This window comes from Crinia signifera, chromosome 7 (genome assembly GCF_055691185.1).
Source record: "Crinia signifera chromosome 7, ASM5569118v1, whole genome shotgun sequence".
In the NCBI taxonomy this organism is placed as follows: domain Eukaryota; kingdom Metazoa; phylum Chordata; class Amphibia; order Anura; family Myobatrachidae; genus Crinia; species Crinia signifera.
The window spans coordinates 17213631-17235622 of NC_139223.1; the positions used below are offsets into that span (position 1 = coordinate 17213631).

General features: G+C 49.8%; 1 protein-coding gene across 5 annotated transcripts in view; it reads left to right on the top strand.

Annotated features, from left to right (window-relative positions):
* Positions 1-21992, top strand: part of LOC146019867 (CD276 antigen-like) — a 35348-nt gene that overhangs the window by 175 nt on the left and 13181 nt on the right. Inside the window, exons 1-3 of one of the 5 annotated variants that reach the window (XM_083152485.1) lie at positions 711-846; positions 4606-4974; positions 7408-7455. In XM_083152485.1, the coding sequence (XP_083008611.1) occupies positions 771-846; positions 4606-4974; positions 7408-7455 (493 nt within the window). In that variant the 5' untranslated portion in view covers positions 711-770. Of the gene's footprint in view, positions 1-710; positions 847-4605; positions 4975-7407; positions 7456-14928; positions 15093-16576; positions 16949-21992 lie in introns of those variants that run through there. The other 4 variants (XM_083152486.1, XM_083152489.1, XM_083152487.1 and 1 more) reach the window with 4 other exon arrangements.

The window sequence follows — 21992 nt, forward strand, 5'->3', positions numbered from 1 at the left end:
CTGTTTGCTAGGCTGTGAACATAAGCAGCCTAGCGTACAGGTCTGAATCAGGCTGTAAATGTTTTTCTTGTCTGTTGATGTTCATTATGGGCCTGAGTAACCAGATTACCTATGATGCTGTGACTCAGGGGGTGATTCAGGTTGGTTTGCAAAAGCAAACTCCTTCTTTAATGGACAAAACCATGCTGCACTGCAGATGGGGCAGATGTTACATGTGCAGACAGAATTAGATCTGGGTGGGGTTTGTACTTCAAACTGATATCTATATTGCAGTGTAAGAAGAAAGCAGCCAGTATTTACCCTGCACAGAAACAAGATGACCCACCCAAATCTAATGCTCTCTGCACATGTTACATCTGCCCCCCTGCAGTGCACATGGTTTTGACCATTAGAGAAGGAGATTGCTTTTGTACACCAACCTGAATCAGGCCCTCAGTTCTACAAAAGTTTGCTGTGTGTGACTGGTAAAGCTACTGTATATACATGAGGAGAGGGCCTCATTAATAGAAATGTGTTATCACCAGGGGGCTGAGCCACTGAAGGGGCCACGTGTGATATAAGGGCCCTGGGCCCAGCAATATGGAGCAGCCAGAATGCTGATTGTTACATGGCAGCAAGTGGGTGTCAGCAGTGCCGCCGGGTAAGGTATTATCTTACTGTAAAAGATCTATAAGTATCCTAGTGTCAGCAGTAGATAAGGAGGATAGTGCTGCACCGGCGCCCTGCATGTGAGGGGGTCAGTAGTGCTCAGCCGGTGTGTGTCTACATGGATGGACAAGAGCGCACGTTACACGGTGACCATGCCTTGTGGAGCCCCTGCACTCAGCCTTGTCCTGTGCGCCCTCTGTAAGTACAAACTACCCCCCTCCCCTGTACTGTGACACAGCATGTAGCATACACACACACACACATACATCATTACATATGACACACACGCTTACTCCAATACATACTGTATAACACACAGGTTTACATCATTACATGTAACACACACTTACACCAATACATATACTACGCACACTTACACCATTACATATAAAACACACGCTTACACCAATACATATACTACGCACACTTACACCATTACATATAACACATGCTTACACAAATATACATAACACACAAGCTTACATATAACACACATGCTTACACCAATAAACATATGATAATACACACGCTGATCCCAATACACATTAAACACTAGCTTACACCAAAAAACATAACACACTTGCTTACACCAATACACATAACACACTTGCTTACACCAATACACATAACACACTTGCTTACACCAATACACATAACAAACTTGCTTACACCAATACACATAACAAACTTGCTTACACCAATACACATAACACACTTGCTTACACGATATACATAATACACATGCTTACACCAATACACATAACACAAATGCTTACACCAATACACATAACACACTATCTTACACAAATACACATAACACACATGCTTACACCAATACACATAACGTGCGTGCTTACACCAATATATATATATAACACTCACGCTTATACCAATACACATAACACACTAGCTTACACCAATACACATAATACACATGCTTACACCAATACACATAACACGCGTGCTTACACCAAAACACATAACACGCGTGCTTACACCAAAACACATAACACGCGTGCTTACTCTAATATATATATAGCACTCACGCTTATATCAATACACATAACACACTAGTTTGCACCAATACATATAACACATGCGCCTACACAATACACATAACACACGCCCTTACACCAATACACATAACACACATGCTTACACCGATACACATACACTTACACCAATACATATAACACGCATACTTACATCAATACAAAGAAAACACATTTACACAAATACAGGTACTTATGTATTATCTGGGCGCCCGATTTTGTCATTGCATGCCACTACTTAAGGCATGTGATGCGATTTTTCATTGTAAAGACCTGATTTTTAATTGTATAGTCACCCATGGGTGATTTCATACCCCCACTATCCAACTACGCATGGAGTTGATTTTATATAGTGTGGCGAGCGCAGCGAGCCTGCATGGGGACGCGGATTACTTTACATGTATTCCGCGTCCCCTCGCCACGCTTCGGGCTCGCTGCGCTCGCCACACTATATAAAATCAACTCCATGCGTAGTTGGATAGTGGGGGTATGAAATCACCCATGGGTGACTATACAATTAAAAATCTTGTCTTTACAATGAAAAATCGCATCGCATGAATTGTATGCCACTATATTGCATGCGATGCGATGAAAAAACCGGGCGCCCAGATATTACATAAGTACCCAAATACACATAGATTACCCAAATACACAATACACATAACACACACACACACTTACACCAATACATATAACTCATGTACTTACACAAAGACACATCACACACACGCCTACAAGAATACACATAGATTACCCGCTTATACAATACACATAACACACACACTTACACCAATACACATACTGTAACACACACACACTTACACCAATACACATACTGTAACACACACACACTTACACCAATACACATACTGTAACACACACACACTTACACCAATACACATACTGTAACACACACACACTTACACCAATACACATACTGTAACACACACACACTTACACCAATACATATAACACATGTACTTACACAATACACATAACACACACACTTACACCAATACATATAACACATGTACTTACACAAAGACACATCACACACACGCCTACAAGAATACACATAGATTACCCGCTTATACAATACACATAACACACACACTTACACCAATACACATACTGTAACACACACACACTTACACCAATACACATACTGTAACACACACACACTTACACCAATACACATACTGTAACACACACACACTTACACCAATACACATACTGTAACACACACACACTTACACCAATACACATACTGTAACACACACACACTTACACCAATACATATAACACATGTACTTACACAATACACATAACACACACACTTACACCAATACATATAACACATGTACTTACACAAAGACACATCACACACACGCCTACAAGAATACACATAACTTACCCGCTTACTCACATCTAAACATACGAGGCCCCTAATGGGTATCATTTTAAATGAATCTCCAGGAGCGTTTTCTCACTGCCCCAACCCATGTGCTGCTGCCCAATCACAGAGACTCCGCTCTCTAGGAATGACCCAATCTCTAGTAAGATAGGAAACCATCTAATGTGCAGAAAAAGACTCATCTCGTTGTCCAGTTTGCTGTTGTTCTCCAGAGTGCCCCCCCCCCGCTCCCCCTTAACTTACCACCAACCCTACTACACCATTTATAGATTGAGAACAATATTATTTGGCCAGTATTACAGAATATTGGGGGAATTGTGTCAGGGGGGCAGTGCAGCTTTATAACATGAGGCTGAGGAAGGATGTCATCTATGTAACGCTCCCCTGAAACGCGTACCAGTCCCACGTCTCCTGTACCAGTCTCACGTCTCCTGTGCCAGTCTCACGTCTCCTGTACCAGTCTCACGTCTCCTGTGCCAGTCTCACGTCTCCTGTGCCAGTCTCACGTCTCCTGTACCAGTCTCACGTCTCCTGTACCAGTCTCACGTCTCCTGTGCCAGTCTCACGTCTCCTGTACCAGTCTCACGTCTCCTGTGCCAGTCTCACGTCTCCTGTACCAGTCTCACGTCTCCTGTGCCAGTCACACGTCTCCTGTACCAGTCTCACGTCTCCTGTACCAGTCTCACGTCTCCTGTGCCAGTCTCACGTCTCCTGTGCCAGTCTCACGTCTCCTGTGCCAGTCTCACGTCTCCTGTGCCAGTCTCACGTCTCCTGTACCAGTCTCAAGTCTCCTGTACCAGTCTCACGTCTCCTGTGACGAGCGGGTGTGTGGATTAGGTTGTGAGTGTTGCCCTTTCCTGTGCCCCAAAGATGGCGGCAAAGTCCTTCCATATTTGTTTGGGGGCCCATCTATCAAGGAGTGATAAAATTTGTTCTGAATGATACAATGCGCTGTATATGATAATTGCTGATCCAGACAATCACTGTTATTTTTCAAGCACTTGGGAAATGAATACTGGACAGTTAGGGGCTGAACACAGAACAGTTAGGAGCTTAACACAGGATAGTTGGGAGCTGAAAACAGAACAGTTAGGAGCTGAATACATGACAGTTGGGGGCTGAATGCGGGGCAGTTAGGTCTGAACACAGGGCATTTAGGGGCTGAACACAGGACAGTTGGGAGCTGAACACATAGAGGTTAGTAGCTGAATACATGACAGTTGGGAGCTGAACACATGGCATTTGGGAGCTTGACCCAAGGCAGTTGGGAGCTGAACACATGGCAGTTGGGTGCTTAACACAACTCAGTTGGGAGCTGAACACATGGCAGTTGGGGGCTGAACACATGGCAGTTGGGAGCTGAACACATGGCAGTTGGGAGCTGAACATCATCTTTTCTACATAGCTTGTAACATGACAGGAGCTCACTGGTTGGAGATTTATCTCCCTCTGGACACAGATTTACACTCTGCACTTTATCTCTCTCCGCAGTATTTCATGTACAATCAGACCCCTCCGTTCCCTCTCCCCATCTCTACAATCATATACTGATGTCTACCGTTATTGTGGTGGACAAGCCACCAGTGAGGCTGGACATTCTGTCGGTGCGCTGGGAGCACAATGGGCGCCCCCTGGTGGAATACAGAGAAGGAAATGTGACAACGTATAACCCCCGGGCCTTAGTGCCGCTGGACCAGTTTAAGGATGGGAATATCTCACTGGTCCTGACGAACCTTACCCTGAGCGACAGCGGAAATTACACCTGTCTTATCCAATATGGCAAACAGCGAGAGATGACCCGCTACATCCTGATAATAGAAGGTACATCAGGAATCAGTGACCCCTATGCTGTGTCCCCAGGTATCTGTGTATGTGATGTGTCAGTGGGGGCGGGGCTGCATGTGACAGGGGCAGTGACATGATGTGAGGAGGGGAAGCCACAGACTGAGAGTTATATAGTGGGAGGAGCAGGGTCCCAGCAGCACAGAGTATATCAGGAGATGAGTGATGTGTCAGTGAGGACAGGGCTGTATGTGACAGAGGCAGTGACATGATGTGAGGAGGGAATGGGGGCAGCAGGAAGCCACAGAGTGAGAGTTATATAGTGGAAGGAGCAGGGTCCCCAGCAGCACAGAGTATATCAGGAGATGAGGGATGTGTCAGTGAGGACAGGGCAGTATGTGACAGGGGCAGTGACATGATGTGAGGAGGGAATGGAGGCAGCAGGAAGCCACAGAGTGAGAGTTATATAGTGGGAGAAGCAGGGTCCCCAGCAGCACAGAGTATATTAGGAGATGAGGGATGTGTCAGTGAGGACAGGGCTGCATGTGACAGGGGCAGTGACATGATGTGAGGAGGGGAATGGAGGCAGCAAGAAGCCACAGACTGAGAGTTATATAGTGGGAGGAGCAGGGTCACCAGCAGCACAGAGTATATCAGGAGATGAGTGATGTGTCAGTGAGGACAGGGCTGCATGTGACAGGGGCAGTGACATGATGTGAGGAGGGGAATGGGGCAACAGGAAGCAACAGGCTGAGAGTTATATAGTGGGAGGAGCAGGATCCCCCAGCAGCACAGAGTATATCAGGAGATGAGTGATGTGTCAGTGAGGGCAGGGCTGCATGTGACAGGGGCAGTGACATGATGTGAGGAGGGGAATGGAGGCAGCAGGACGCCAGAGACTGAGGGTTATATAGTGGGAGGAGCAGGGTCCCCAGCAGCACAGAGTATATCAGGAGATGAGTGATGTGTCAGTGAGGGCAGGGCTGCATGTGACAGGGGCAGTGACATGATGTGAGGAGGGGAATGGAGGCAGCAGGACGCCACAGACTGAGAGTTATATAGTGGGAGGTGCAGGGTCCCCAGCAGCACAGAGTATATCAGGAGATCAGTGATGTGTCAGTGAGGACAGGGCTGCATGTGACAGGGGCAGTGACATGATGTGAGGAGGGGAATGGAGGCAGCAGGAAGCCACAGACTGAGAGTTATATAGTGGGAGGAGCAGGGCCCCCAGCAGCACAGAGTATATCAGGAGATGAGTGATGTGTCAGTGAGGACAGGGCTGCATGTGACAGGGGCAGTGACATGATGTGAGGAGGGGAATGGGGGCAGCAGGAAGCCATAGACTGAGAGTTATATAGTGGGAGGAGCAGGATCCCCAGCAGCACAGAGTATATCAGGAGATGAGTGATGTGTCAGTGAGGACAGGGCTGCATGTGACAGGGGCAGTGACATGATGTGAGGAGGGGAATGGAGGCAGCAGGAAGCCACAGACTGAGAGTTATATAGTGGGAGGAGCAGGGCCCCCAGCAGCACAGAGTATATCAGGAGATGAGTGATGTGTCAGTGAGGACAGGGCTGCATGTGACAGGGGCAGTGACATGATGTGAGGAGGGGAATGGGGGCAGCAGGAAGCCACAGACTAAGAGTTATATAGTGGGAGGAGCAGGTTCCCCAGCAGCACAGAGTATATCAGGAGATGAGTGATGTGTCAGTGAGGACAGGGCTGCATGTGACAGGGGCAGTGACATGATGTGAGGAGGGGAATAGAGGCAGCAGGACACCACAGACTGATGCTGTGTACACATGGTACAATTTGACATTTGATTTTGAGGTACTTGCATACCTCCCAAAAGTCCCGATTACAGCGGGACAGTCCCTATTATCAGGGCCTGTCCCACTGTCCCTCCCGCGGCCGGCAGTGTCCCACGGTGAGGGGGGGCTGTTGGGAGTCAGCTGCTAAAAAGCATCTATTCCCGCAGCCAGGGGGCTGGGGGCATGGCTAGAGGCTCACAGAGCCTCTGGGTCATGCCCCCATACGGCAAAATGGGGGCGGGCCTCGTGGAAGAGCTGCGAGCATAGGACACGCCCCTAAATTAGGACACCCACCCCCCCACCCCCCGAAAATTTCGACGCGCTTCCGGCGCGCAGCAGCAGCGTCCCGACTGCTCAGATGCAAAAGTTGGGAGGTATGGTTGTATGTCCCCAGCTTCTGCCACATAAACGTGTATTCTGCGTGTCATATTCCTGCATATTGTATATCTTGTCCATCTAACCTATGCAGGGGACCCAAGGTGGCAACTGTGTGTAGCGCGAAATGTGCTACAATAACCAGTGTGACATATGTGTGCAATATGAGTCTCTCTATATACTGCAGAGAGAGATGGATATTATATTGGAATCATGATACAATGTAACAGATCACAATAGACAATTAGCACAGAGTACAGCTGGACGTTCGTTAAGTCTGACTCAATTAGGGACTAATCCCTCTCCTTTCCCTTCTTTGTGTAGAAGACATGATCCACTTCCTGAACCTGGCGTCTGACTCCAGGGAGACTGGTAAGAGTGACCTGGGGCACACGGGGCTAAGTCCAGGCCAGGGGCAGCAGAGGCAGCTGCGATAGGTGCAATGAGGTGTGCTAGCCTCTGATTGGCTGAGGGTGATGGCGTAGGGATCTCTCCCACCAGCGCGGCTGTTGATTGAAAATTCAACAGTGTCTAAGTAGACAATCCATAGATTGACCCCAAAAGGTCAACATCCAGCAGGTCGACATTGCCAAACAGGTTGACACAAGCAAAAGTCGACATGAAATGGGAAGACACAGGAAAAGGTCAATGTGCAGACCCCGACGCCTGCCCCATTTGCATAGTTTGTGCACACGTGCTACGTACGAGGATGCAGCCGTGACGCCACTTGTGTACGACTGTTAGTCAGGCCTGTAATTAGCACTTTCCTGGTCTATTTCAGGTTGGTTTACTCGCTAAATGTGGCTTTATTATCTATTAACTAGTTACAAGCCCATCGGAATGACGCTCCTGCAATGTACTTTCACTTTGAGCTGTGACAGTTTTTAACCCACAAACTCTCCAACCCAGCCCCTATCTGCACCTACCTCCAATCTCTGTCCTCACAGCTCCCTTGCTCCAATGGTTGATTCGTTCGCAAGCACATTCACATGCACCCGTGCAAACGGCAATCGTACGCATGCAGTCTGCGAAGCAACGCCCACACCACATGCGAGCGGGAGTGTTCGCAACACTATTCAAATGGGAGTGGCCACAAACTTTCCGCACACTTGTGTGCTCAAAAGCTCATTGCCCATCAGGCACCAGTGGTGTAACAATAGCTCTGCAGACCCCACAGTGGCATGGAGGCGCTAGGTAAGTTTGGGCACCGTGGGGTCTGCGGAAGCTATTGTTAATGGGACCGCCACTGCCGATAACCTGCATTGCTGCCGGCCACCGGGACCAGCAGAGCTTCCTGCTGTCTGTAGACCCTGCGCTCCTCCGGCATCTGGTAGAATGTCACTTGCAAAATGACCTCCTCTTGCATCCTAGATAACGGTCTGCTGTAAGGCGGCAGCCATTTTGCAAGTGACAATAATAGGAAGAGCACCGCTCCAGGACGCAGATCAGGCAGCAGATGCAGCGGGCGGGGTCCAAATTGTGGTTACAACACTGTCAGGCAAAATGCGTGCGTGCGAACATCCTCTGGGGAAATTAATTTGCAACTCTAACAATGCTCACGCAGCCAGCTCATACACAACCCATTCATTCATGGCCTGAATTTCCTAATTTCATTGTGTTTATTGTAACTAAACTAATTAACTCCCCAATGTAGATAGAAAGAACAATACATATCGACAAAGAGAAGGATTTGGGCAACCACGTCCAGTGTGAAATCACTAATCCACAAGCCGTTCTTCCAGCTCCATGACTCCATACACTTTACACCAGGGGTGGCCAAACCTGTCCTCAAGATCTACAAACGGTGCATGTTTTTCAGGCAACCTGTGGCTGTATAGTAGGAATGAATGCAGCAGGTTTGAAAATGTGACAGTGTGCAGGTGCATCGGTGGGTATTGTGTGCAGGTGCATGGGTGAGTATTGTGTGCAGGTGCATGGGAGAGTATTGTGTGCAGGTGCATGGGTGGGTATTGTGTGCAGGTGCATGGGTGAGTATTGTGTGCAGGTGCATGGGTGGGTATTGTGTGCAGGTGCATGGGTGGGTATTGTGTGCAGGTGCATGGGTGAGTATTGTGTGCAGGTGCATGGGTGGGTATTGTGTGCAGGTGCATGGGTGAGTATTGTGTACAGGTGCATGGGTGGGTATTGTGTGCAGGTGCATGGGTGGGCCTTGTGTGCAGGTGCATGGGTGGGTATTGTGCGCAGGTGCATGGGTGAATATTGTGTGTGGGTGCATGTTTGGTTATTGTGTGCCGGTGCATGGGTGAGTATTGTGTGCAGGTGCAGGAGTGAGTATTGTGTGCAGGTGCATGGGTGAGTATTGTGTGCAGGTGCATGGGTGAGTATTGTGTGCAGGTGCATGGGTGTGTATTGTGTGCAGGTGTGCAGGTACATGGGTGAGTATTGTGTGCAGGTACATGGGTGAGTATTGTGTGCAGGTGCATGGGTGAGTATTGTGTGCAGGTACATGGGTGAGTATTGTGTGCAGGTGCATGGGAGAGTATTGTGTGCAGGTGCATTGGGTGAGTATTGTGTGCAGGTGCATGGGTGAGTATTGTGTGCAGGTGCATGGGTGAGTATTGTGTGCAGGTGCATGGGTGAGTATTGTGTGCAGGTTCATGGGTGAGTATTGTGTGCAGGTGCGTGGATGAGTATTGTGTGCAGGGGTGAGTATTGTGTGCAGGTGCATGGGTGAGTATTGTGTGCAGGTGCAGGGGTGAGTATTGTGTGCAGGTGCATGGGTGGGTATTGTGTGCAGGTGCATGGGTGAGTATTGTGTGCAGGTGCATGGGTGGGTAGTGTGTGCAGGTGCATGGGTGGGCATTGTGTGCAGGTGCATGGGTGGGTATTGTGCGCAGGTGCATGGGTGAATATTGTGTGTGGGTGCATGTTTGGTTATTGTGTGCCGGTGCATGGGTGAGTATTGTGTGCAGGTGCAGGGGTGAGTATTGTGTGCAGGTGCATGGGTGAGTATTGTGTGCAGGTGCATGGGTGAGTATTGTGTGCAGGTGCATGGGTGTGTATTGTGTGCAGGTGTGCAGGTACATGGGTGAGTATTGTGTGCAGGTACATGGGTGGGTATTGTGTGCAGGCGCATGGGTGAGTATTGTGTGCAGGTACATGGGTGAGTATTGTGTGCAGGTGCATGGGAGAGTATTGTGTGCAGGTGCATTGGGTGAGTATTGTGTGCAGGTGCATGGGTGAGTATTGTGTACAGGTGCATGGGTGAGTATTGTGTGCAGGTGCATGGGTGGGTATTGTGTGCAGGTGCATGGGTGGGTATTGTGTGCAGGTGCATGGGTGGGTATTGTGTGCAGGTGCATGGGTGAGTATTGTGTGCAGGTGCATGGGTGAGTATTGTGTGCAGGTGCGTGGATGAGTATTGTGTGCAGGGGTGAGTATTGTGTGCAGGTGCATGGGTGAGTATTGTGTGCAGGTGCATGGGTGAGTATTGTGTGCAGGTGCATGGGTGGGTATTGTGTGCAGGTGCATGGGTGAGTATTGTGTGCAGGTGCATGGGTGGGTATTGTGTGCAGGTGCATGGGTGAGTATTGTGTGCAGGTGCATGGGTGGGTATTGTGTGCAGGTGCATGGGTGGGTATTGTGTGCCGGTGCATGGGTGGGTATTGTGAGCAGGCGCATGGGTGGGTATTGTGTGCAGGTTCATGGGTGGGTATTATGTGCAGGTGCATGGGTGGGTATTGTGTGCAGGTTCATGGGTGAGTATTGTGTGCAGGTGCGTGGATGAGTATTGTGTGCAGGGGTGAGTATTGTGTGCAGGTGCATGGGTGGGTATTGTGTGCAGGTGCATGGGTGGGTATTGTGTGCAGGTGCATGGGTGGGTATTGTGAGCAGGCGCATGGGTGGGTATTGTGTGCAGGTTCATGGGTGGGTATTGTGTGCAGGTGCATGGGTGGGTATTGTGTGCCGGTGCGTGGGTGAGTATTGTGTGCAGGTGCAGGGGTGAGTATTGTGTGCAGGTGCATGGGTGAGTATTGTGTGCAGGTGCATGGGTGAGTATTGTGTGCAGGTGCATGGTTGAGTATTGTGTGCAGGGGTGAGTATTGTGTGCAGGTGCATGGGTGAGTATTGTGTGCAGGTGCATGGGTGGGTATTGTGTACAGGTGCATGGGTGAGTATTGTGTGCAGGTGCATGGGTGAGTATTGTGAGCAGGTGCATGGGTGAGTATTGTGTGCAGGTGCATGGGTGAGTATTGTGTGCAGCTGCATGGGGTGATTGTTGTGTACAGGTGCATGGGTGAGTGTTGTGTGCAGGTGCATGGTTGAGTATTGTGTGCAGGTGCATGGGTGAGTATTGCATGAGGGCGCATGGGTGAGTATTGTGTGCAGCTGCATGGGTGAGTATTGTGTGCAGGTGCATGGGTGAGTATTGTGTGCAGGTGCATGGGTGAGTATTGTGAGAAGGTGCATGGGTGAGTATTGTGTGCAGGTGCATGGGTGAGTATTGTGTGCAGCTGCATGGGGTGATTGTTGTGTACAGGTGCATGGGTGAGTGTTGTGTGCAGGTGCATGGTTGAGTATTGTGTGCAGGGGTGAGTATTGTGTGCAGGTGCATGGGTGAGTATTGTGTGCAGGTGCATGGGTGGGTATTGTGTACAGGTGCATGGGTGAGTATTGTGTGCAGGTGCATGGGTGAGTATTGTGTGCAGCTGCATGGGTGAGTATTGTGTGCAGGTGCATGGGTGAGTATTGTGTGCAGCTGCATGGGGTGATTGTTGTGTACAGGTGCATGGGTGAGTGTTGTGTGCAGGTGCATGGTTGAGTATTGTGTGCAGGGGTGAGTATTGTGTGCAGGTGCATGGGTGAGTATTGTGTGCAGGTGCATGGGTGAGTATTGTGTGCAGGTGCATGGGTGAGTATTGTGTGCCGGTGCGTGGGTGAGTATTGTGTGCAGGTGCCTGGGTGGGTATTGTGTGCAGGTGCATGGGTGAGTATTGTGTGCAGGTGCATGGGTGAGTATTGTGTGCAGGTGCATGGGTGGGTATTGTGTGCAGGTGCATGGGTGAGTATTGTGTGCAGGTGCATGGGTGAGTATTGTGTGCAGGTGCATGGGTGAGTATTGTGTGCAGGTGCATGGGTGGGTATTGTGTGCAGGTGCATGGGTGGGTATTGTGTACAGGTGCATGGGTGAGTATTGTGTGCAGGTGCATGGGTGAGTATTGTGTGCAGCTGCATGGGTGAGTATTGTGTGCAGGTGCATGGGTGAGTATTGTGTGCAGCTGCATGGGGTGATTGTTGTGTACAGGTGCATGGGTGAGTGTTGTGTGCAGGTGCATGGTTGAGTATTGTGTGCAGGGGTGAGTATTGTGTGCAGGTGCATGGGTGAGTATTGTGTGCAGGTGCATGGGTGAGTATTGTGTGCAGGTGCATGGGTGAGTATTGTGTGCCGGTGCGTGGGTGAGTATTGTGTGCAGGTGCCTGGGTGGGTATTGTGTGCAGGTGCATGGGTGAGTATTGTGTGCAGGTGCATGGGTGAGTATTGTGTGCAGGTGCATGGGTGGGTATTGTGTGCAGGTGCATGGGTGAGTATTGTGTGCAGGTGCATGGGTGAGTATTGTGTACAGGTGCATGGGTGAGTATTGTGTGCAGGTGCATGGGTGGGTATTGTGTGCAGGTGCATGGGTGGGTATTGTGTGCAGGTGCATGGGTGGGTATTGTGTGCAGGTGCATGGGTGAGTATTGTGTGCAGGTGCATGGGGTGAGTATTGTGTGCAGGTGCATGGGGTGAGTTTTGTGTGCAGGTGCATGGGGTGAGTTTTGTGTGCTCATTGGTGTTGCGAACGTTGGTCCACTGAGCTGCTGCCCTGCGAGGCCTGAGAGTCCCTTTTTTCTTGTAACTGATTTTGAGCTTGAGCACTGGAAAGCCCCCATCCAGAACTTGTTGTAGGTAACACCCTTGTATACTCCCCAGGTTACGCCCACATCTGTCCTCTTTCAATGCCGCGCCTACAGAAACACCCACATCCTGCCTACATTGGTAGGGCTCGTTCGCAAGCAAATTTCTGTTTGTAAGGGTGCTAGCGTGTACGTGTGATCAAACCTGCACATGTGCGCTGCGGACGATACGCATGCGTACTGAGCAAAAACAATGCATTGCATGCGAATTCGAACTCGTACGAATCAACCAGAATATCCTCCTATATCCACTGGATTTTTACAAGAAAGAAAGAATCTTGTATGCTTAAAACTTACATTTAAAATGAGGGGCGTTCCATAAACCTTTTATTATATATGGGGTTTGGGGATACGCCCCCTTGCGAAATATTCAGAGGTTAAAATCCAGACATACAAGACGAATAATCATGTTATGAATAGACATGTAACAAGGTGCTGAAAAGAATGAAGATAGTGTAAGATAGTGACTGTGAGGCGCCTCTAGTTATTATGGTTTCTGCTGGTTACTGCTGGCTAGTGGGGTGTCATTTACCCGACGTCGGGATCCCGACTGTTAAATTACCGGCACATGGGGTCCCGACGGCCACCGGCTATTCTCCCTCGTGGGGGTCCACGACCCCCATATAGGGAGAATAGAATAGGTGGCGAGCATAGCAAGCCACCGTGCCCGCAGCGAGGTGAGCGCAGCGAGCCCGCAAGGGGCTTTGTTGTGCTCTCCACACTGCCTGAGTCTGGCCAGTCGGGATCGCGACGTCGGGCTAATGACTGTCGGGATACCGACTGTCGGAACCCTGTACCACACCCGGTTAGTGTGATGTTCAGTTGGATGATTATACTGTGAATTATATGCTACTTCATTAACACGCTGCATGTGGAGATAATCACAATTTATTTATAATTCCTGTGTTCTCTTTCAGAGTGTGCCTAAAGGCCCCCATACACTAGGCCGATTTGTTCTAAGGACAAGTCGGACCAGTTTGCCCTTGAGAGCCCCCCTGGAAGGCTCACATGCAATATTTTTACATGCAATAAATCAAATGCGATTTATTGCATTTAATACCGGTGAGCTGCTGCGGAGGCCGGGCAGCGGAATCCAGCCAGCTGGTGGTGGCGAGGGTGGGCAGCTCGTAGTGGTGGGCAGTGGGGTCCGTCCGAGCAGTGGCGGTGCCTGGGAGCTGGTAGCAGCATTTTGCCAGGCGGTGAGGTGGGATGTGGCTGCTGAATATTTTGAAATTACTGGCCGGACACTGATTGGCTGAGAGAATTCTCTCAGCCAATCAGCGACCTTCTATCTCGATTGGCTGAGAGAATTCTCTCAGCCAATCAATGTCCGGCCAGTCATTTCAAAATATTCAGCAGCCGCATCCCACCTTGCCACCCGTCAAAATGCTGCTACAAGCTCCTAGCTGCCACTGCTGCTCAGATGGACCCCGCTGCCCACCACTACGAGCTGCCCGCCCCATGTATCACGCTGCCAGTGATCTGATACTTTGTGTAAAGATTGGGCCTGATTCACCGTTGGACTCAGACGTGGCTATGCCTATCCGCCCTGGCGAGGACAGAGATGTCAGCATCCATAGATGCTAGTCCCATGTTCCAAATAACCCCACTCAGTGTGCCAGGGGCTGGACCAATCAGCTGCACCAAGCATCTTTCGTCACTTAAAATGTGCATCTTATTTGCATAACATAACAAGTAATACTACTACATTGCTAGCGTACACTGATCAATCGAATGTGCGACATTTGTACACCTGTGTGCGACTGAGTCTGAATATGTGGGTTCCGAGATGAACATGTTCAGAGTTTTCCATCTGTGATCATGTGATGTGTGTGACACGTTATCAGTAAGGACCGTTAGCTTAGCCTGGCGTGGTCAGTGTAAGTCTTCATAACAGAGCTTTATGTCCTCACCATCAGAACGTATGCGTCGTTCTACGTCACACCCCTAACAAGTGTTCCAAGTGATAAGAAGATTATTTTTGACACTTTCGCTCAGTGACTCTCACTTTCCTGTGGAGCCGATGGAATACAGACCTAACCTCGCCATGGCTATGTGCTTGATCATCTTACCACTATTGTGGCTTTTTGTCGGTAGGTTTTTATCCAGATAAATTACTTTTTTTACTTTTTCGGGTTACTAAGACGATGAGTTTACTTTTTTAACATTCACATTAGAAATATTTGTTGAATTATTCTTCTGACTTGGTGCGAAGACCTGATTGTCAGCAATGAGGACCTGACTGTTGGTGGTGACAATCTGATCATGATGATGATGATGATCTGACTGACTGGTGATATTGACTTGACTGTTGGAGATGAGGACCTGACTGTTGGAGATGAGGACCTGACTGTTGGTGACAGTGAGGACCTTGCTGTTAGCGGTGAGAACCTGACTGCTGATATAGAGGACCTCACAGTCAATGATGAGGATCTGACTGTTGCGGAGGACCTCCCTGTTGGTGACAGTGAGAACCTGACTGTTGGTGCTGAGAACCTGACTGTTGCTTGTGAGGACCTGACTGTTACTGGTAAGAATATGACTATTGGTAGTGAGAACCTGACTGTTAAAATTGAGGGACTGACTGTGGCTGATGAGGTCCTAATTGCTGGGGAGGACCTGACTGTCAGTGATGAGGCTCTGACTATTGCTGGGGAAAACCTGACTTTTGTGATGAGTACTTGACTGGGTACTTGTGTATTATCAGGGCACCCATTACGTAGTGGTGTATTGAGAATACCAATACAGCACTATGCTGGCTACGTAAAAAAATATATAAGTGGCTCTGGAGCCCTAAAAATCCACAATGCTTAATATCCCCTCTATCCACATCATAACCTGACTGTTGGAGGTGAGGACCTGACTGTTACATGTGAGGACCTTACTGTTAGAGGGGAAGACCTGACTGTTGGAGGTGAGGACCTGACTGTTGGAGGTGAGGACCTGACTGTTAGAGGTGAGCACCTCATTGTTGGAGGTGAGCACCTTACTGTTGGAGGTGAAGACCTGACTGTTAGGGTGAAGAACTAACTGTTAGGGGTGAAAACCTGACTGTTGGAGGTGAGCACCTCACTGTTGGAAGTGAGAACCTGACTGTTAGAGGTAAGGTCCTGACTGTTAGAGGTAAAGACCTGACTGTTGTAGGTGAAGACTTGACTGTTGTAGGTGAAGACTTGACTGTTGGAAGTGAGGACCTGACTGTTAGAGGTAAGGACCTGACTGTTAGCTGTAAAGACCTGACTGTTGTAGGTGAAGACTTGACTGTTGGAAGTGAGGACCTGACTGTCAGAGGTGCGTACCTGACTGTTGGAAGTGAGGACCTGACTGTCAGAGGTGCGTACCTGACTATTATAGGTGCGTACCTGACTGTTGGAAGTGAGGACCTGACTGTTAGAGGTAAGGACCTGACTGTTAGAGGTGAGGACCTGACTGTTGGAAGTGAGGACCTGACTGTTTGAGGTGAGGACCTGCCTTTTGGAGGTGAGGACCTGACTGTTTTTGGTGAGGATCTGACTGTTGGAAGTGAGGACCTGACTGTTTGAGGTGAGGACCTGACTTTTCATCTGCCCTTCTCTAGATCTGAGTAAAGCCCAAACAATCGGAAGAGAAAGATATTCCGGTTCTTTCTTAGCTATTGCTGCAGACAATTCTCAGAAGGCTTTTCAAGGAGATAATGTTACCCTGAAATGCATCTTCAAGACGGAAACCCCCATTGAAATGGAAATGCTGACCTTGCATTGGCTCAAAGATGGGAAGAATAAGTGGTTCATGAACAAGACATGTTGTGGCCTGAACCAACTGAAAAAGCCCTTAGTAAGTGAGGCAGCCCTCAGCAGAGGACATGCATCTCTAGAGCTGACAAATGTCCAGAGAGAAGATGCCGGTACCTATACCTGCTATATAAAGTACAGGTCATTGGAACAGAGCAAGCGCACCCTTCTGGTGGTAGGTAAGTAAGTGAGATAGAATTAGCCGCAGCTTAACAAGGTTAGATACAGCCATAGGAGGACTGAGCTGCCACACGTAGACCTGAAGGAATGGTCGGCATGGTGGTCTGTCCTCTGAAAGTAATTACCAGCCACCAAATATACGTTACGGTTGTTATTGGTATTGGGAAGGTACTAATTATATGTGGGGACCTGAGATGATTTGGGGAGGTTGATGTTATGTGAGGAGAGGGATGTGGAGGCTGATGTTATGTGAGGAGAGGGATGGGGAGGCTGATGTTATGAGAGGAGAGGGATGTGGAGGCTGATGTTATGTGAGGAGAGGGATGTTATGTAAGGAGAGGGATGTGGAGGCTGATGTTATGTGAGGAGAGGGATGTTATGTAAGGAGAGGAATGGGGAGGCTGATGTTATGTGAGGAGAGGGATGTGGAGGCTGATGTTATGCGAGGAGAGGGATGTGGAGGCTGATGTTATGTGAGGAGAGGGATGTTATGTGAGGAGAGGGATGGGGAGGCTGATGTTATGTGAGGAGAGGGATGTGGAGGCTGATGTTATGTGAGGAGAGGGATGTGGAGGCCGATGTTATGTGAGGAGAGGGATGTGGAGGCTGATGTTATGTGAGGAGAGGGATGTTATGTGAGGAGAGGGATGGGGAGGCTGATATATGAGGAGAGGGATGTGGAGGCTGATGTTATGTGAGGAGAGGGATGTGGAGGCTGATGTTATGTGAGGAGAGGGATGGGGAGGCTGATGTTATGTGAGGAGAGGGATGTGGAGGCTGATGTTATGTGAGGAGAGGGATGGGGAGGCTGATGTTATGTGAGGAGAGGGATGTGGAGGCTGATGTTATGTGAGGAGAGGGATGGGGAGGCTGATGTTATGTGAGGAGAGGGATGGGGAGGCTGATGTTATGTGAGGAGATGGATGGGGAGGCTGATGTTATGTGAGGAGAGGGATGTGGAGGCTGATGTTATGTGAGGAGAGGGATGGGGAGGCTGATGTTATGTAAGGAGAGGGATGTGGAGGCTGATGTTATGTGAGGAGAGGGATGTTATGTGAGGAGAGGGATGTGGAGGCTGATGTTATGTGAGGAGAGGGATGGGGAGGCTGATGTTATGAGAGGAGAGGGATGTGGAGGCTGATGTTATGTGAGGAGAGGGATGGGGAGGCTGATGTTATGTGAGGAGAGGGATGTGGAGGTTGATGTTATGTGAGGAGAGGGATGTGGAGGTTGATGTTATGTGAGGAGAGGGATGTGGAGGCTGATGTTATGTGAGGAGAGGGATGTGGAGGCTGATGTTATGTGAGGAGAGGGATGTGGAGGCTGATGTTATGTGAGGAGAGGGATGTGGAGGCTGATGTTATGTGAGGAGAGGGATGTTATGTGAGGAGAGGGATGTGGAGGCTGATGTTATGTGAGGCCTGGGATGTGGAGGCTGATGTTATGTGAGGAGAGGGATGTGGAGGCCGATATGTGAGGAGAGGATTGGGGAGGCTGATATATGTGAGGAGAGGGATGGGGAGGCCGATATGTGAGGAGAGGGATGGGGAGGCTGATGTTATGTGAGGAGAGGGATGTGGAGGCTGATGTTATGTGAGGAGAGGGATGTTATGTAAGGAGAGGGATGTGGAGGCTGATGTTATGTGAGGAGAGGGATGGGGAGGCCGATGTTATGTAAGGAGAGGGATGTGGAGGCTGATGTTATGTGAGGAGAGGGATGGGGAGGCCGATATGTGAGGAGAGGGATGTGGAGGCTGATGTTATGTGAGGAGAGGGATGGGGAGGCCGATATGTGAGGAGAGGGATGGGGAGGCTGATGTTATGTAAGGAGATGGATGTTATGTGAGGAGAGGAATGGGGAGGCCGATGTTAAGTGAGGAGAGGGATGTGGAGGCTGATGTTATGTGAGGAGAGGGATGTGGAGGCCGATGTTATGTGAGGAGAGGGATGTGGAGGCTGATGTTATGTGAGGAGAGGGATGTGGAGGCCGATGTTATGTGAGGAGAGGGATGGGGAGGCTGATGTTATGTGAGGAGAGGGATAGTGAGGCTGATGTTATGTGAGGAGAGGGATGGGGAGGCCGATGTTATGTCAGGAGAGGGATGTTATGTGAGGCCTGGGATGTGGAGGCTGATGTTATGTGAGGAGAGGGATGGGGAGGCCGATATGTGAGGAGAGGATTGGGGAGGCTGATGTTATGTGAGGAGAGGGATGGGGAGGCCGATGTTATGTCAGGAGAGGGATGTTATGTGAGGCCTGGGATGTGGAGGCTGATGTTATGTGAGGAGAGGGATGGGGAGGCCGATATGTGAGGAGAGGGATGTGGAGGCTGATGTTATGTGAGGAGAGGGATGTGGAGGCCAATGTTATGTGAGGAGAGGGATGGGGAGGCTGATGTTATGTGAGGAGAGGGATGTTATGTGAGGAGAGGGATGGGGAGGCCGATATGTGAGGAGAGGGATGTGGAGGCTGATGTTATGTGAGGAGAGGGATGTGGAGGCTGATGTTATGTGAGGAGAGGGATGGGGAGGCTGATGTTATGTGAGGAGAGGGATGTGGAGGCTGATGTTATGTGAGGAGAGGGATGTTATGTGAGGAGAGGGATGGGGAGGCTGATGTTATGTGAGGAGAGGGATGGGGAGGCCGATATGTGAGGAGAGGGATGGGGAGGCTGATGTTATGTAAGGAGATGGATGTTATGTGAGGAGAGGAATGGGGAGGCCGATGTTATGTGAGGAGAGGGATGGGGAGGCTGATGTTATGTGAGGAGAGGGATAGTGAGGCTGATGTTATGTGAGGAGAGGGATGGGGAGGCCGATGTTATGTCAGGAGAGGGATGTTATGTGAGGCCTGGGATGTGGAGGCTGATGTTATGTGAGGAGAGGGATGGGGAGGCCGATATGTGAGGAGAGGATTGGGGAGGCTGATGTTATGTGAGGAGAGGGATAGGGAGGCAGATGTTATGTCAGGAGAGGGATGTTATGTGAGGCCTGGGATGTGGAGGCTGATGTTATGTGAGGAGAGGGATGGGGAGGCCGATATGTGAGGAGAGGGATGTGGAGGCCGATGTTATGTGAGGAGAGGGATGTGGAGGCTGATGTTATGTGAGGAGAGGGATGTTATGTGAGGAGAGGGATGGGGAGGCTGATATATGAGGAGAGGGATGTGGAGGCTGATGTTATGTGAGGAGAGGGATGTGGAGGCTGATGTTATGTGAGGAGAGGGATGGGGAGGCTGATGTTATGTGAGGAGAGGGATGTTATGTGAGGAGAGGGATGTGGAGGTTGATGTTATGTGAGGAGAGGGATGTGGAGGTTGATGTTATGTGAGGAGAGGGATGTGGAGGCTGATGTTATGTGAGGCCTGGGATGTGGAGGCTGATGTTATGTGAGGAGAGGGATGTGGAGGCCGATATGTGAGGAGAGGATTGGGGAGGCTGATGTTATGTGAGGAGAGGGATGTGGAGGCTGATGTTATGTGAGGAGAGGGATGTGGAGGCTGATGTTATGTGAGGAGAGGGATGTGGAGGCTGATGTTATGTGAGGAGAGGGATGGGGAGGCCGATGTTATGTGAGGAGAGGGATGTGGAGGCTGATGTTATGTGAGGAGAGGGATGGGGAGGCCGATATGTGAGGAGAGGGATGTGGAGGCTGATGTTATGTGAGGAGATGATTGTTATGTGAGGAGAGGGATGGGGAGGCCGATGTTATGTGAGGAGAGGGATGTGGAGGCTGATGTTATGTGAGGAGAGGGATAGTGAGGCTGATGTTATGTGAGGAGAGGGATGTTATGTGAGGAGAGGGATGTGGAGGCTGATGTTATGTGAGGAGAGGGATGTTATGTGAGGAGAGGGATGGGGAGGCTGATGTTATGTGAGGAGAGGGATGTTATGTGAGGAGAGGGATGTGGAGGCTGATGTTATGTGAGGAGAGGGATGTTATGTGAGGAGAGGGATGGGGAGGCTGATGTTATGTGAGGAGAGGGATGTTATGTGAGGAGAGGGATGGGGAGGCCGATATGTGAGGAGAGGGATGTGGAGGCTGATGTTATGTGAGGAGAGGGATGTGGAGGCTGATGTTATGTGAGGAGAGGGATGGGGAGGCTGATGTTATGTGAGGAGAGGGATGTGGAGGCTGTTGTTATGTGAGGAGAGGGATGTTATGTGAGGAGAGGGATGTGGAGGCTGATGTTATGTGAGGAGAGGGATGTGGAGGCCGATGTTATGTGAGGAGAGGGATGTGGAGGCTGATGTTATGTGAGGAGAGGGATGTGGAGGCCGATGTTATGTGAGGAGAGGGATGGGGAGGCTGATGTTATGTGAGGAGAGGGATAGTGAGGCTGATGTTATGTGAGGAGAGGGATGGGGAGGCAGATGTTATGTCAGGAGAGGGATGTTATGTGAGGCCTGGGATGTGGAGGCTGATGTTATGTGAGGAGAGGGATGGGGAGGCCGATATGTGAGGAGAGGATTGGGGAGGCTGATGTTATGTGAGGAGAGGGATGGGGAGGCCGATGTTATGTCAGGAGAGGGATGTTATGTGAGGCCTGGGATGTGGAGGCTGATGTTATGTGAGGAGAGGGATGGGGAGGCCGATATGTGAGGAGAGGGATGTGGAGGCTGATGTTATGTGAGGAGAGGGATGTGGAGGCCGATGTTATGTGAGGAGAGGGATGTGGAGGCTGATGTTATGTGAGGAGAGGGATGTTATGTAAGGAGAGGGATGGGGAGGCTGATATATGAGGAGAGGGATGTGGAGGCTGATGTTATGTGAGGAGAGGGATGTGGAGGCTGATGTTATGTGAGGAGAGGGATGAGGAGGCTGATGTTATGTGAGGAGAGGGATGTTATGTGAGGAGAGGGATGGGGAGGCTGATATATGAGGAGAGGGATGTGGAGGCTGATGTTATGTGAGGCCTGGGATGTGGAGGCTGATGTTATGTGAGGAGAGGGATGGGGAGGCTGATGTTATGCGAGGAGAGGGATGTTATGTGAGGAGAGGGATGTGGAGGCTGATGTTATGTGAGGAGAGGGATGTGGAGGCT